The sequence below is a fragment of the Sapajus apella genome, unplaced genomic scaffold (assembly GCF_009761245.1).
Source record: "Sapajus apella isolate SASKATOON/1434 unplaced genomic scaffold, GSC_monkey_1.0 scaffold19, whole genome shotgun sequence".
Taxonomy (NCBI): Eukaryota; Metazoa; Chordata; class Mammalia; order Primates; family Cebidae; genus Sapajus; species Sapajus apella.
This window is the reverse complement of record NW_022436959.1, coordinates 7,329,590-7,347,198: the sequence shown is the minus strand read 5'-3', so window position 1 is coordinate 7,347,198 and position 17,609 is coordinate 7,329,590. Positions and strand designations below refer to the sequence as shown.

At 40.0% G+C, this 17,609-nt stretch overlaps 1 protein-coding gene across 2 annotated transcripts in view; it reads left to right on the top strand.

The window, feature by feature from the left end:
- PLEKHA8 (pleckstrin homology domain containing A8) overlaps positions 1-17,609 on the top strand; it is a 96,681-nt gene that overhangs the window by 54,856 nt on the left and 24,216 nt on the right. The window contains exon 13 of one of the 2 annotated variants that reach the window (XM_032286895.1): positions 7,918-9,865. The exons of the other annotated variant lie outside the window; for it this stretch is intronic. Coding sequence (XP_032142786.1) covers positions 7,918-7,994 — 77 coding nt within the window. The 3' untranslated portion in view covers positions 7,995-9,865. Of the gene's footprint in view, positions 1-7,917; positions 9,866-17,609 lie in introns of those variants that run through there. 2 annotated transcript variants of the gene reach the window in all.

The window sequence follows — 17,609 nt, the reverse complement described above, 5'->3', positions numbered from 1 at the left end:
ACTTCTTAATTTAATGGACCTTTACTTAGAATAGAATATGTTGGAACCTTTTAGGACCAACTGATGAATGACAGGTTCATGTTGAGGTTTGTATTGTTTCTCTGTCCAAGTCCTTATTCTGTATCTTGTGGGGAAGGGGGGCAGGGGAGGGTTTCACTTCTTTTGCAAAAATGTTTAAAAATACCTGTCAGATTTTATATTCGTTAGTTATAATAAACTTATTTTTAAAGTATTTTATCAAGTTCTTAAAGATTTTTGTGTGGTTTTCTGCCTAACTGAATATGTCAGTACGAAGTATAATTTATGGAACACACATGACTTGCTGGGTATCAATCCAAGTCCTTTAAAAATACAAGCACATTTGATCCTCCTAATAAGTCCATAAGGTAGATACTGTTGTTATTCTCAGGTTACAGATGGGAAAACTGAGGCAAATAGTGGGGAAGCCCCTTGCCTAAGATCCCACAGCTAGGAGGAAGAGAGCCAGGCTACAAATCCAGGCAGCCAGACTCCAAAATTTTTTTTTTTTTTTTTTTTTTTTTGAGACAGTCTTGCTCTGTCACCTAGTCTGGAGTGCAATGGCACAATATCAACTCACTGCAACCTCTACTTCCTGGATTCAAGGGATTCTCATGCCTCAGCCTCATGAGTAGCTGGAATTACAGGCATGCACTACCATGTCTGGCTTGTAATTTTAGTAGAGATGGGGTTTCACCATGTTGCCCACACTGGTCTTGAGCCTCTGGCCTCAAGTGATCCACCCGCCTCGGTCTCTCAAAGTGAGATTACAACTTGAGCCAACGTGCCCAGCCCCAATTTCTACAGTTTTTATGAAATTTCTTAAAACCTAAACAGAAGGTCATTTTGAAGCATCAGATAGCCTCTGGAATGGCCTTGCCCTCTGGGTGTTTTAAGCATTCAAGAAAGACTGGCTCCTTTCAGAGGTAGCTATGTTCTTTGACTTGGTTTAATTCTATTTTCAGAGACACTAGATGTACACCAATTAGTAGATTAATTTGCTAAGCATAATGTTTCAGTGGCTGTGTGTTTAATTAGATGACATCAGTAAGAGACACTTTGTTGCCTAAATCACTTGATGCCAAAGTAGTGTTGAACCTGTCAGATTTTCCTTCTCATAGACTTCTTTGTGGATATTAGGATACCTACAGATATGTATGACTGGCATTAGAGAGCTATCCTGTCTACCTCCTTCTCAGGGAATCTTCCCACTATTGCCCACTTGAGCCCTCTCCAGCCATCACTTTAAACACAACCGCAGAGTCCATTAGAATTGAGAATGGGAGGGATTGAAAGAAGAGAGAAAGAGAAGTGTTGAGTGGTAGGTGCTTGAGCAAAAGGGTCAAGTAGAGTTGGGGCTGGGGTGGCCATGTAGGGCCATGTGCAAGAGAAGGAAGAAGAAAAAGCTGGTAGAAAGAATGGTATAGGCACACTGAGAAGCACTGATGCAGAATCATGTCGTAGTCAAGGACACCAGCAAAGTTTCCTTGAAGGCTGGTTTCCCTTTCCTAGTTCCAGCTCTCTGGAGGCCCTTGTTCCTTGCCCTAAAGTTCCTCTTCTTGAGAAACCTGTACCTTTACAATACACTGCCTTGACCTTTTTACTTGCACTAATTTTAATGGGCTACTATCCCTTGAGATGATCACTATGACAAGCTCATCTGTCATTCCACACTGAATATAGGCAAATCTTAAAGCAAACCCAAATGAGATGTTGAGGAATCACCACGACCATCATTCTCGCTGTGTAAGAATGGAAGTGCCTTTCAGGCCTGAAGTCAGTCTGTATGGGCTTTGCTTATTCTAAGTTATGAGTAGTACCCCACTAAACCCAAGGATGTTTTTCATAATGGCTTCTTACAAATCTGAAATATCCTTACCACTGGAGCAGGCTTTGTAAGGACTATCTACCTCTGGCCTCTCTGTGCCTACGTGGAGGAGTGTGCTCAGGTGGGAGCAATATTAAGGGAGTCGATTTCTGTTCTTCATCTGTACGCTCTGGGGTGCTTATACCCTCTGCTGTCTAGAGGATGAACAGAGCTGGCTTTAGAACATGTTTGGATGTCTGTCCCAACTTCCAGTGGATAGAGGAGTACAGCTGCCTTGTGGTCATGAGGGTCCAGCTGAGAAGGGAGTGTGGCTGTGCACGCCACTTGCTGTTAACTCCAGAATCTGCAAGTACTGGTGCATTTTCTGTTCTACCATCACTCTGTGATAACCTAGACAGACCTGGAATATCTGTGCTCATCTGTGCTGTAGTAGAGAAACCAAAAGAGCAAGAAGGAATAGAATGACCCTAGAGTTGATATTTTTATTTGTTCTTACACTCATGTGGGTAGGTTAGAAGAAATGCTCTTTTATGATAGAAGCACATGTCCTATGTGTGTGTCCACATGCACTCACACACATCCTGCCACTGCTGTTAGCATCGTCCTTCTCTCCAGAGGCACGAAATGGAGATAACCACCTTTGGAGCACTGTGGTTCAGGCTGATGGAGAATAGATGAACGATGATGTTCTGACATCAGGACTGAGGACACAGACCATGTTTGGGATGGTTGGCCATATGAATGCATCATCCTCAGAGAACAAAGTTGTCACATCTTTGCTGACACTTGTGCATGGCCAGTTTTAGGACCTTTTACTTTGGCTTGAGAGTCCAGCTTGTTGGAAAGGTTTTTTAGATATTGTGAAGTCAAACCTGCTTCAGAGTCTTTTATGAGATCACCTTAGACAGTGAATTCCCTCATCCTCCCTTTCCCCTGATCATTGTGCTTCAGTGACCAATCCTCTTCCCCAGAGTTCTGTGGATCACTGGGGCAGATGAGATGACTCTCCACTTTGTCCTGATTTAGACCTGGCTCTCTGCTCTCCTCCCTACAGATAACCCTTCAATTATACTTCAAGCGCCGGTCACTCACCTGGGCTGTGGTCTCGGAACATCAATCTAGACCCACCTGCCTCCTGATCATCCCTTAGATACCCTACCTTCACCTGAAACCCCAAAGCCAAACTTGGTTGCACCTAAAGCTTTTCCATCCAAGTCAGTTGAGTCATCATTATTCTAGTCTCTCAGGGAAGAAAGCTGCACACTCTGAACTCTTTTCTCACGTCCTCACTATACCTGCTGTGTCAGCAAGGCCTGCCTCAGCCTCCATACTCCACTGCTGTGCACAGCTACAGCCTGATCTCTGGATTCTCTGCTCTTCAACCTGCCATGGCCTTCCAAACCTGAAAATGCTCCCTATGACTCTATGCCAGGCTTTAAGTCCCTTCACAAACTTGATATGCCCTTTTCTCTTTCTTATTCCTGGAAGCTCCTCAAAATCTTCCCAGACTCAGTCAGTCTCCACTATGGATTTTACCTCTAAACATCCCCTGCATTTCTAAATGATACTTTCTGAATTAGAACTTAGGGATGGGAAGTGTGACTTCGAGATAACTGGACTAATACATTGATGTTATATTCTGGTTATTGGTGTAACCACCTCTCTCAGTAAATCATGAACTTTACCTTCAAGTCAATGTGCCCCACACCTGAGAGTGCCTTCCTTATACGTGGTAGAAATCCTAAACTGTCTTAGGAGTTGGGCGTCACTGCCAATGTGCTTTGTGATTCTTTCAGATGTGTTAGCCAGCTAGATAAAAATATTTTTGAAGCAAAACTATACACTTCTATTCCCTCCTGCTTCCTTGGCTGTTCAAGAAATATTCTGAATGACTGACAACTCAGAGTATAAATAATTTATGTGTTTTTAATATTTTGTCTTTGTTAATGCACATGCAAAATGTTTGTATTTTATAGGTTCTTACATGTATCAAATTATGGACTATAAGAATGCAAAGTTCAGCTCATGGTTCTTATCCTGTTTGTGTAGTAGAGTCACTGGAAGGACTCAAAAAACAAGTAAGTTAAAAAAAAAAAAACACATCTGGGCATTTCCCAGACCACTTAAATCAGGCTTAGGAATGTGGCCTGTCACTGATGTTACAGTTTCCCCACTGATTCTAATGTGCAGCCCAGAGTGAGGACCTCCAGAGCTGCTGGTTTAGTCCTTTTAGTCCACAGTAAACTCAGTTATACTGTTTAGTCCATAGTATAATCAAAATTATACTGTGGGATCTTTTAGGATAAATATGGCCAGATCACAGACCCTTCATCCCCTAAAGCTGAACATAAAGAACCAGAATAAATAAAAAATTCAAAAAGTAAAACTCAGTTAAAAAAATTCACTAGCAATCAGGCAATGGAAGGAGCCCAACCTTGCCCTTGTGCCTTAAACTTCAAAAGATGATAGTCAATCAAAAAGACAGATTTTTCTGGTAAGAAAGAATAGTTCCAAATCCCCCTCACTACTGGGGAATTTGCAAGATGCAGAACTCTCATTGAAATTTCAGGTTTTGGAAAGTTAATTGGTGTGTAGGGGCAGGATGAGTATCTTTATCTCTTCCTTCTTTTGAGTGGGGATGTTGTAGGTTGGGGTAGGTGGGTAGTGGGAGGGAGTTTGCTTGGGAGAGATGGGTAAAACAGAGGATGAATTAGGGACTGGAACTAGCTCATCCTTGAATTAGGAGAAAAACCCACATTCCAAAGGCTGTGTCCCCTATACAAGTAGTAGATATGTCTCCTCTCCATTCAGAATTCACTCTGGTTCAAGACTTAATGCAAGTATTGGAAGACAGAGCAGAGTCCAGTCCTCTAGTAAAAGCCTCTATACACAGCTCCTTCCTTCTCCATACAGAATAAAGACGTGAAGAGGCTGGGGTCATATTTGGCTCGTACACATTGATGTGGCTCTGCTGGTTATTAAAATATCAAAATACTTCCACACCATGACAGAAAGAATCACTTATCCAAGTGTCTCATGCTGTTCTGGCCCCCTCTCACAAGAAGCCCCCTACTCCAGATCACCCTACAGACTAGCAACTACAGGAGTAACGTGGCCCAGAGCTATGACCAACCTCTGTTCTGTCAACTCAATGTCAGTGTCATGTTGGTGGTTAGATATTTTCAATGTCATCTATTGGTAAAGTATATAGAACACAAGCCTAGAGGGGAAGAGAAATAGATGCCAAATAAGATGAGAGATATGTCAAGGAGAATACACCGACACTGTATGAAAACAAATACATGGTCTGAACAGAGCTACTCACCTTAAACGTGAGCAAATGTAAGTAAGATGGCCTGGCAACTATGTGAGTGTGCTACAGCCAGGAAGCGGGCGGGGTGGAGTGGGAAACAGATGAAACCAATATGGAAAAATGCTAGCCCAAGAAACCAAAGTTCCCACAGGTGTGTTGTGCTCTCAGAGAACTTAGAAAACACGAACTCAATAAAACAAGCACTCTGGAGCTTGTGAAACAACAGAATGAGATAAGGCAGATGGCAGAGATAAGAAAACATCACTAAAATATAGAACAAATGAAATTAGAAATCGCAAGAAACATGGTTGAAAATGGAAGTGATAATAGAAGAAAAGGCTTGAGATGATGCAGTGAATGAAGAATTTTAAAAACAGAGATTCGAGTAATTCCTGAAAATATAAATGTAGGAGTATCAAGATATTCTGACAAGCATAATTGGTGACCAAAAATAAAAGGTAACCAAAAAAGTACTTGGAGATAAAATACAGGAAATTTTTCCTGAAATGAAGGAGTGAATCTTTAGATTAAGAGTGCACTGCCTGGGCGTGGTGGCTCACGCCTGTGATCCCAACACTTTGGGAGGCCAAGGCAGGCAGCTCACGAGGTCAGGAGATCGAGACCACCTTGGTCAACACGGTGAAACCTCGTTTCTACTAAAATACAAAAAACTAGCTGGGCATGGTGGCGTGTGCCTGTAGTCCCAGCTACTCCAGGGACTGAGGCTGGGGAATTGCCTGAACTCGGGAGGAAGAGTTTGTAGCGAGCCGAGATCACGCCACTGCACTCCAGCCTGGTGGCAGAGCAAGACTCCATCTCAAAAAAGTGCAGTATGTTGTCATAAATCCAACAGAAAACACTTGACACCAAAACATATCCTGAAGATACTGAACTTAAAGAATGAAGAAAGAATTCCCCACCAAGCAGAAAAAGCAAGTCACCAAGGGGCCTCAAACTTCCTTTCCACAGGATTTCATGACAGGAAACAATGGAGGAATATTTCCAAAGTTCTGAGTAGGAAAATATAATGACTCAACTGTATCATTGCCAAACAAGTTGTCAAATATAATGTCAAGTTCTCTTAAGCAGGTAAGAACTCAGAACACAATACCCAGGTGCCCTTCTTAAGGCAACCATTTGATAGGAAAGATGAACCAAATAACTCAATGATGGATGAGCTGGTAGAAAAAAAACTGGTGGTGAACCAAGATCAAACTGGAAATTACAGTCTCAATATAGATATAGATTATAAATATTACAAATCCTAAGATAGCTAATAAATTGGGAATGGGAGAAGGGAGGCTATAGGAGCCTAATGCCCTCTTATTTTCATAGCAGAGAGTTGATGCAGTCTAAACTTTTTCAAAAACACATAATTCCTTAAATTTTTTGGTAATCTTAAATAAACATTTCTAAAAAGAAATAACCTATTCAGCAATTGTTTCAGTTCACTTTAGTTTCTTATCTTAAATACAAGCAAATTAGCTGAATACTATTTATTTAAAAATATAGGATTTGCCTCTACACAGAGAGATACTTATCTTGATACTTAGGAGTATCTTGATACTTATCTCTCTGTGTAGAGGCAAATCAAGAATGATATCACCTAAAGTAGATGGTGATTATTTTTATGTGGGTATTGATTTTGTTTTACTCTTTTTTGTGTGTGCTTTACTATATTGCTTGACTTTTGTTTGATACCCACGATATCTTGTTATTTTCAAATGGAAGATGGGGGGGCGTTATTCTAAAAACAAGGTTAAAAAATCATTGTGGAGTGTGGTGGACCCCTGGCAGGTGCTGCTCCTTATAATGACATTTGCTTCATAACTCCTATCAAGGTACTTTAAAATTTCTAGCTTTATTTCACCACACTTTTTTTTCACTGATAATTTTTCTCATAAGCTGCTATTCCTTTACCCACATGAAGCTATTGCTCATCTAAATATTCCATTTTATACAACCCATTAAGTGTTGGGACATTCTTTGGGGCTAAGGGGAAAGACTGAATGCCAGTATGATACCTAGGGACTTGCCCAGTACATCTGAAACAAATGAAAAAATGAGGGAAAAAAGCCATTTGGAGTGGTTGACAGTCATCTTACAAGAAGCCAGAAAGACTCTTAGCAACATGGGGATTTTGCACATGAATTGGCTGCAATTCACCAAAGGAGCTGAAAGATTTCTTTCTTTGTGCTTCTGTGAATTTGGAAATGAAATGTCAATCCTTTCCCTGCCCAAGTTGCTGGGCCATAGAGCTTTAGTTCAGGATTAGCTTATGCTGATCAAACCCAACCAGCCGGAGATGGCAGATGAGAGAATGGAGCAGTAAACTTTATTCTATACACGTTTGTTTTAAGGACCATTCAGCCTTATGTTCGTAGAAACCCATGGAAACCCTGTATTCTCTTGTGGCATGTGTGCAAGCAACTTGGGACCCTCTCTCTGTGTGTCACACAAGATTTCTATAAAATCCCAGATCCTCAACTTGATCAATCTGAAAAGATGATCACAGGATTATGGAGCTGGCGGACTCCTTCATTCATAGTGGGAGTCATAGTAGCTATTGCCAAAGATTGTTATAAGAATCAAGATGGGAATTGTGCAGTGTGTAGCGCAGGGCAAGGGCTACAAAAATGGTGGTGGAAATAGTAGTCATTGTTACTGTTTGAAAGGAAAGTATGGCTCCATCATGCCTGGAATTTTCCTGGCAGAGTAACCCTTTCCTTATTTGGTCCACTTGTCCCCGCTCTCACAGAAGATTCACTGCTGCCCCTAGTATCCCCGCTTTTCACTGTGTGTCACCACACCTTCAAGAAGGAGACCCTCATCTAATCATATCTGTATGTGAATGTGGTGCTACCTCTTCCTTGCCTGAACCCCAGAGCCAGTTGCAGTGCTTCACAGCCGTATCCCAGTTGGAGGATTCCAGAAGAATGGCTAACTGAGCATTAGGGTGCACCTGACACTCTCCACAGGACCCCACTCTCCATATTCCAGAGGACATTTATTTTTCTGCCTTCCTCTCCTCTTATTCTGGAACATACTCTTATTCCTTTGAATGAACTACCTTCCTTACTCTGAGCTCTGTTTGGGCTGCCAGTCACAGTCCCCAGGCCTCTGGTCACAGTGTGGGCATGTGATCCAGTGGGCCCATCATGGGACTTCCCTGGGACTATATATTTAGAGACTGGGAGAGAGGATCCTTTTCCCCTAGGGTTAAAGCGAGATTGAGAGAGAGAGTGGACAGAGATTTGACGTTAAGCCCTGAATCAAATCATGCCTGGGGCCACCTCCATGCTTGCTTTTTTTGGTTATGTAAGTCAGTAAGTCCCACTTTATTTAATGCTCATTGGAATTAGGATTCTATCACTTGTAACCAAAAGAAGCCTAATAAGTTTTCAAATAAATCCAAGATATTTGCCTTTGGTCAGGTTACCAAATTTTCTCTCAATGTTTTCCTCCTCTCCATAATATATGGACAAGTTATTTTATAGTGAGGTTAACAGAAGAAAATTGAGAAATATGCCTAAACTGGGGCCAACTGGGGTCCAATTTCAGTTATAACTATTTTGTCTGCTGCAGCACCGGGACACTGGAATGTTAGCTTTTAATTCTTTCCTAAATAACAGTAATAATTATGAATACTTAACATACTGCAAAGCACTGTGTGAAAAACTTTATGTAGATTCTCATTTAACCCTGAGAGTAACTGTGAAGTGGACACTAGTATTAGCCCCATTTATATGTGAGAAGAAGACTTGGAAACGTTGCTTGTCATGCTCAAGGTGGGTGAGAACACATGTGGGAGGTAGGACTGTGAGCCCAGACAGGCAGCCCCTAAGCCCACAGCCTTACCACTGTGTGGCTATGTCCTGTTGATGTTAAGACAGACCAGAGGCTGGAATCAGACCATGGGTCAAATCCCAACACTGCCATACCCTCACTGTGGGGCTTTCAGCATGTTAGTTAACGTCTCTGGATTCACTTTCTCCTCTGTAAACTGAAATAATGAGATTGCACAACCCTGCTCATAAGATTCTTGCAAGGATTTAATGAGGCAGGGGATGTCAGTCACCTGGCATGTTGCCTTACTCTCCTGGACAGGCAAAAGCTTGGTGTTTTCATCATGACCCACTTCCTAGTCTCCTAAGCTCAGCTGCCTGTTGCATGCATGCATGGGTACTCAGCTCCAGGCAGCTGCTGCTTCCTTCCCATCTTCTGGAGTGTGAGCATGGAAACCATGTTGGACTTGGAATGGTCAGATTGGACTCTGGTCCTGCCGTTGCGGTTTACAATCTGGGTCACCTTGGAAAAAGCCTTTAACCCCTTGATCCTTTGTTTCCTCGTCAGTAAGACTGAGATGGTGTTGTTATGAGGATTATCTGAGATGACACATTGCTAGCATAGAGCACTGTGCCTGGCACATGGCTAGTACTAGTTAAGTCATGATGATGGAATGCATAGGGGACATATGTACCTGTTTCTGACAGATAGTTAATTCCTTTTCAGCTCACTCTAACTGTACCTAGACACAAAGGAAATTACATTATCAGAAGGGACATCTTTAGACTATTCATAAATGTCATCACTCATACTTAATGTCTTTTTCTTTTAAGTTCCTTTTAGTTATTTGGTTTCATCTGCTAAATATTAGGGTTTGGTAGGAGAGCAAGTTTTTTATTTATTTATTTTTTTAAGATGGGGTTTCACCATGATGGCCAGGCTGGTCTTGAACTCCTGACCTCAGGTGATCCACCCACCTCAGCCTCCCAAAGTGCTAGGATTACAGGCGTGAGCCACCACGCCCGGCGAGAGCAAGTTTCTAATTCTTTTCTTTTTTTTTTTTTTTTTGTTTTTGTTTTGTTTTGTTTTGTTTTTTGAGGCTGAGTCTCACCCTTGTGTCCAGGCTGGAGTGCAGTGGCACAATCTCGGCTCACTGAAACCTCTGCCTCCCAGGTTAAAGCAATTCTCCTGCCTCGGCCTCCTGAGTAGCTGGGATTACAGGCACCTGCCCCCACGCCCAGCTAATTTTTTGTGTTTTTGGTAGAGCCAGGTTTCACCATGTTGGCCAGGCTGGTCTCGAACTCCTGACCTCAGGTGATCCACCTGCCTCAGCCTCCCAAAGAGCTGGGATTACAGGGGGCAAGCTACCATGCCCAGGCTTTTCTTTTTCTTTCTTTTTACAATTTCTTATAAGTTTTTATTTATTTATTATTTATTTATTTATTTTTTATTTATTTTTTTATTTTTTTTTGAGACGGAGTTTCACTCATGTTACCCAGGCTAGAGTGCAATGGCGCAATCTCGGCTCACCGCAACCTCCGCCTCCTGGGTTCAGGCAATTCTCCTGCCTCAGCCTCCCAAGTAGCTGGGATTACAGGCACGCACCACCATGCCCAGCTAATTTTTTGTATTTTTAGTAGAGACGGGGTTTCACCATGTTGACCAGGATGGTCTCGATCCACCCGCCTCGGCCTCCCAAAGTGCTGGGATTACAGGCTTGAGCCACCACGCCCGGCCTAAGTTTTTATTTTTTAAAAGTACTTAAAATATCTCAAATTTCAGAAAATAAGATACTTAATCACATATCCAAACAGAATTCTCTAATATAGTCCCTCATCAATTCCCTGCATTGTAAGGCAATTCTTTTAGTAGAAGTGTCCCCACACCAAGCAAGAAATAAAAAACACCACAAACAAATGAATACCTGCAATATGCAAGTCACCAATTAGGTGCCTTGCAGACCCAGAAATGCATCAGAAACACTCCCTGCTCTCCAGGAATTTGCAATGTAGTAATGGATATAAGATATATTCTTGAAAAACTATGCTGTAAAACAGAATGTAATACAGGTTCTCTAAGAAGTATAAACAAATGTATTAGGAACTCACAGTGGGGAGATGTCCTTTTAGGTGAAGGTGAGGCACAAAGGCTTCCTTGAGGGGGCGGCAGTGAAGTTCATGTATAACGAGTGTTGTGTTTCTTGACACTCTTTTGGCTGCAAGTGACCAAAGACCTAAGTAATGCTATCAACCAGCTCAGCCTCATCGACGTTTATAGAGCACTAAATCCAGGGAGAATACACATTCTTTTCAAGTACACATGGAATATACACCAAGTTAACCATATGCTGGACCATCAAACAAATTTATAATCATTGATCTGAAGAAGGATTCTGGGAAGTGGACAGTGGCAGCAGGACAATTCTTCACTCTCTGTGAATTCCCATATGAAACAGAACAACTAGATAACATAACCAGAAATTCATGAAGAGCTTGTGTAACAAAGCTAGGTATTCATTTCCTAAGGAATAGCAAATCACTGCAAACCAGGTGGCTTACAACAGAAATGTATTCTCTCATAGTTCTAGAGGCTGGAAGTCCAAAACTAAGATGTTGGCAAGGAAGGGAGACAGACAGGGAGGGAGGGAGGCAGGGAGGGAGGACCAGAGGACAGGAGGAAGGTTGCATTTCTACATACTAACAAAAACAATTAGAAAATGAAATTTGAAAGACGGTGCCATTTAAGACAGAATAAAAATCTGTTTTAGTCTGTTGGGGCTGCTGTAACAAAATGCCATAGACTGGGTAGCTTATCAACAATGGGAATTTATTTCTCACAGTTATAGTGGCTGGGAAGTCTGATATTCTGGTGCCAGCATGGTTGGGTTCTGGTGAGGTCTCTCTTCCAGGTTGCAGACAGCCACCTTCACGCTGAGTCCACACATGGAGGAAGGAGAAAACAAAGCTCTCAGGGGCCTCTTTTATAAGCACAGCAATCCCATTCATAAGAGTCCTGCCTTCATGACCTAATCACCTCCCAAAGGCCCCACCTCCTAATACCATCACCTTAGGGATTAGGATTTCAACATATGAATTTGGGGAGAACACAGAGATTCAGACAATAGCAAAATTTGTAGTCAGGAAAATAAAATATATATAAAATGTTTACACCAAAAACTGTAAAAACATTCTGCGACAAGTTAGAGAAGACCTAAAGAAAACAGCTATACTACATTCATGTGTTAAAAGATCTGATATTGATAAGATGTCAGTTCTCAAATTGATCTCAAAGTTCAGTGCAATCCCACTCTAAATACCAGCAGGTAGATATGACACTAAAAGCATGAACAAAAAAAGAAAATAAATAAATAAATTGGACTTTATCAAATTAGAAAACTTTTGTGCATCAAAGGACATTGACCAAAAAATGAAAAGATAACCTACAAAATGAGAGATTTGCAAATCATATATTTGATAAGGGTCTGGTATCTAGAATCTACAAAGAATTCTTATAACTCAACAACAGAAAGACAGCCCAATTTAAAAACAGACAAAGGACTTGAATAGACATTTCTTTTCTCACATGAAAAGATACTCAACATAGTAGCGAAATACAAATTAAAACAACGAGATACCATTTTATACCTACTAGGATGGCTATAATAATTTTTAAAACATAGAAAATGAATATTGGTGAGGATGTGGAGAAATCGTCTTGTACGTTGCTGGTAGGAATGTAAAATGGTGCAACTGCTATGGAAGCAGTTTAACAGTTCCTCAAAAAGGTAAACATAGAATTACGTTATGATCCAGCAATTTCACTGCTAGGTATAGACTTGAGGAAATTAAAAGCAGAGACTTGAGGAGATACTTGTATGCCAGTATTCACTGCAGCATTGTTCACAGTAGCCAGAAAGTGGAAACAACCCAAGTGCATATCAGCAGATAAATGGGTAAACAAAATGTGGTATATACAAACAATAGGATATTATTTGGCCATAGAAAAGGAAGCCTTTCCTTAAGGCAAAGGCCGGGAGTTCCAGACCAGTCTGGGCAAACACAGGGCAAATGCAAAACAAAAGCTCTTCCCTACAAAAATTTTTTGAGTTAGCTGGACGTGATGGCTGATGCCTGTAGTCACAGCTACTCAGGAGGCTGATGCAGGAGGATTGCATAAGCCCAGGAGTTGGAGGCTACAGTGAGCTTTGATTGGGCCTCTGCACTTCAGCCTGGGTGATAAAGCAAGACCTTGGCTTTAAAAAAAAGAAAAAAGGAGAGAGAGAGAGATTGCCAGGTGCTGGAGGGAGGAAGAATGGGGAATTACTGTGTAATATTTACAGAATTTCTGTTTTGAGTAACAAAAATGTTCCAGAATGAAAATATTCCAGATACTGTGCACAACAAATGGTGCACAACATTGTGAATATTTTGTTACGTATGTTTTTACCATAATTTAAAAAAATAAGTAATGTAATATGCCAAAAGTTACTGCTTGAATTGTATACTTGAATTGTACACTTTAAATGTATGAATTGTGTGGTATGTGAATTATATCTCAATAAAGTTGTTCTAAAAAATATCAGCAATATTTTCGTAGAAATGGTTGAGCTAATCCTAAAATTTATGTGGAAATGCAAAGGACCTAGAATAACCAGAATAATCTTGAAAATTAGCAAAGTTGGGAGACATACATTAGTGAATCACAAGATTTTCTATAAAGCTGTAGTAATGAAGTTGGTATGTATTGGTGTAAAGGTTCATGTAACAAGAAGGAGTTCAGAAATCAGGCCCCACTTATATAGTCAGTTGATTTTTGATCAAGATGCCAAAGCAACTTAATGGTGAAAAGAAGATCATTTCAACAAATGGTGCTAGAACAACAGCTTATCTCTATGGAAAAGATAAACCTCAACCCCTACCTCACATCACACACGTGAAATAGCTTGAGATAAATCATATAACTGAATGTAAAAGTGAAAATTCTGGATAAAACTCCTAGAAGGAAACATAGGGCAGTATTTTTTAGAATACAAAAAGCACTAACTATAAAGAAAAAAAATGACAAATGGGACTTCATCAAAACTAAAAACTTTCACTTACAAAAAATATAATCCATAGATGAGAGAGAGTATTCACAATACCTGCACATATGGCTGAGAAAAGCTTTGTATTCGGAATATATAAAGGACTCCTACAACTCAATAATAAAAAGATCAAAATGAATTATTAAAAAATGCACAGTGACTGGAACATCTGTTTTATAAAAGACTACATACAAATGCCAATAAAATTTGAAAAAGGGCTCAATATCATTAGTCACCAAGGAAATGCAAATTAAAACTAAACTAAGATACCACTGTACATCCACTAGTTTGGTGAACATTGAAAGAACAAAAACAACAAATGTTGGCAACTGGAATTCCCATACGTTGCTAGTTGGAGTCTTAAATGGTATAAGCACTTTGGAAATTGATCTGGTAATTTCTTTTAAAGTTAAACTCTATGACCTAGCAATAATGCTGCTAGGTAATTTTGCAGGATAGGGACTTTTTCCATAATAGCCCCAAATGACCCATCTTCTCCTAGAAGATATATTCTGTCTATCTGTTGATAGGCAAACTGTGGTTTGTCACTTCACTTTGCTAAGTGAACAGACAAATTTTGGTGTATGTAATCAATGGAATACCACTCAGCAATCACAAGGAGCAAACTACTGATATACAATACCCGGCAGCATAGATGAACCCCAGAAACATGGTGAGCAAAAGAAGCCAGATAAACCAAATAGTGCATATTGTCTTGTTCCATTTATATGAAATTCCAAAATAGGCAAAAACTACTTATGGGGCAAGAAATCATAACATTGGTTGCCCAGGTAATGAGGATGGGTGTTGAGTGATAAGGGTCACAACAGCTTTTTTTTTTTTTTTTTTGAGGCAGAGTCTCATTCATTCTGTTGCCCAGGCTGGAGTGCAGTGGTAGAATCTTGGCTCACTGCAACCTCTGCCTCTGGGGTTTAAGTGATTCTTGTGCCTCAGCCTCCCCAGTAGTTGGCACTACAGGTACATGCCACCACACCCAGCTAATTTTTATATTTTTAGTAGAGATGGGGTTTCACAATGTTGGCAAGGCTGGTCTCAAACTCTTGACCTCAGGTGATCCTCCTGCCTCGGCTTCCCAGAGTGCTGGGATTACAGGCATGACACTGCACCTGGCCTCACAACAGCTCTTTCTAGGGTGATAAGAACGGTCTATATCTTGCTAGTGGTATGGGTTACATGGGTGGGTCTTTGTCATAACTCATCAAACTGCCCACTTACAATCTGCTCATTTCCCAGTATGTAAATTATTTTAAAAGTTAAGTAAAAACATGTTCTCAGGGGCCAAGTGTGGTGGCTCACTCCTGTAATCCCGGCACTTTGGGAAGCCTAGGTGGGTGCATCACTTGCGCCCAGGAGTTCAAGGCTAGCCTGGGCAACATGGTGAGACCCTATTTCTGTAATTAAAAAAAATTAGCCAGGCTTCTTGGTGCATGTCTGTAGTCCCAGGTACTCGGGAGGGTGAGGTGGGAGGATCACTTGAGTCCAGGAAATTGAGGTTGCAGTGAGCTTTGATTGCACTACTGCATTCCTTTCTGGGAGACAGAGCAAAACTCCATCTCAAAAAAAAAAAAAAAAAAAAAATTCTCAGGGATGACAGGGTTGAAACAGCAGCATTGGCATTCCAAGCCAGTTCAAATGGCCAGATCAAAACAGCAAGTTCAAGACTTGAAGAATCCCCACAAATCAGAAAATTCACCAAAAATGACAGAAAACATACAAAGGATATAACTAGGTAACTCACAAATAAGGAAATACAAACGGCTAAAAGGGGGAGGCAAAGGCTAGTGAGCATCATTTCATAAGTTTACCGGCCATTCAGAGGTTTTCCTCTGGGTATTGCATGTTCATAGTTTATATCATTTTTCTCTTAGGTTGGTTATCTTTTCTCTTTCAATTATAGATACATTGGTTATATGAGTAGCAAATAGCTTTTCTTAGATGGTGGTTTGTGTTTTCACTTCATATATCATGTCTTTTGTTATATAGAAGTTTTAAATTTTAATTTAATCAAATGGAATTCACCTTTTGGTGATCAGTGCTTGTTATGTTTAGTTTAGAAACAGAATTCCCTATTCAAATATAACTAAACATTAAGTGATAATTTTATAGTTTTTTTCACCTTTAAGTATTAACATTTTTTTTTTTTTTTTTTTTGAGGTGGAGTCTCACTTTGTTGCCCAGGCTGGAGTGAAGTGGCGCAATCTCAGTTCACTGCAACCTCTGCCTCCCAGGTTCAAGAGATACTCCTGCCTCAGCCTCCCCAGTAGTTGGGATTATAGGCATGTGCTACCATGCCCAGCTAATTTATTTTGTATTTTTAGTAGAGACGGGGTTTTGCCATGTTGGCCAGACTGGTCTCTAACTCCTGACCTCAAATGATCCACCTACCTCAGCCTTCCAAAGTGCCTGACCACCTTTAAGTCTTTAAACCACCTGGAAGTTATGTGTGGGATGTAATTTAGGTTAATTTTGTCTTTTTCCTTATGAATAGCCACTTCTCTTGGAATCAGCTATTATTTCCTGTAATTTAATACCAGCAGCATGATCACATATAAATGATTTTAACTCTAAGTCCTCTGTTCTATTCATTTGCCTAATTTTGTCTCTCTGGACCAATATCACACTGTTAGACAGGCTCAGAGTCTGCTGAGATTTGCCCCCTCCCCTGCACCTATAAATAAATACAGTTGACCCTCCATATCTGTGGGTTCCACTTACATGGAGTCAACCAAAACAGGATCAAAAATATTTGAGAAAAAAATTTCACAAAGTTCCAAAAAGCAAAATTTGATTTTTTTCTGAGTCAAGTAATACATTAAATCCATGCAAATGAAGTGATGTGTCGGTATTGTATTAGGCATTATAAGTAATTTATAAATGATTTAAAATGTTCAGGAATATGTGAGTAGGTTATATGCAAATACTAGTCCATTTTATATAAGAGACTTCTGAGCATCTTCAGCTGTTGATATCTGCCAGAGTCCTAGAACTAATCCCCCACAGATACTGGGGTTTAACTATATAGTGTTTTTCTTTAAATTATGTTTGCTATTTTTGTTCCTTTAATTTTCTGTATGAATATAAGAATCACCTTTTCAATTTTGAAAAATACCTTAATAGAATATTTATTGAAATTATACTGAATTTATAGACTGACTTTGGGAGAAATCGCTGTTACTACAAAATTGCATCTTTCTATCAATGAATATATATCTTTCTACCTACTCCTATGTTCTTCAATAAAGTTTTATAATTTTATTATAAAATACAAGGTACCTAGGAATAAGTTTACAATTTTATTGTGAAACTTTTGTTTTACAGTATGATTTCCACCTATTACTATGTTCTTCCATAAAGTTTTACAATAAAATTGTAAACTTATTCCTAGGTACCTTGTATTTTATTGCTGCCATTGAAGAATGTATCTCTTAGAAAATTACATTTCCTAATTTTTGTTGCTATTGAATTTGTTAATATACTTGTTTTGCATTCAACAACCTTGACAAACTCTTATTTCTAGTAGTTTATACGTTTATTTGTATTTCTTTTTTCCTTTCTAATCT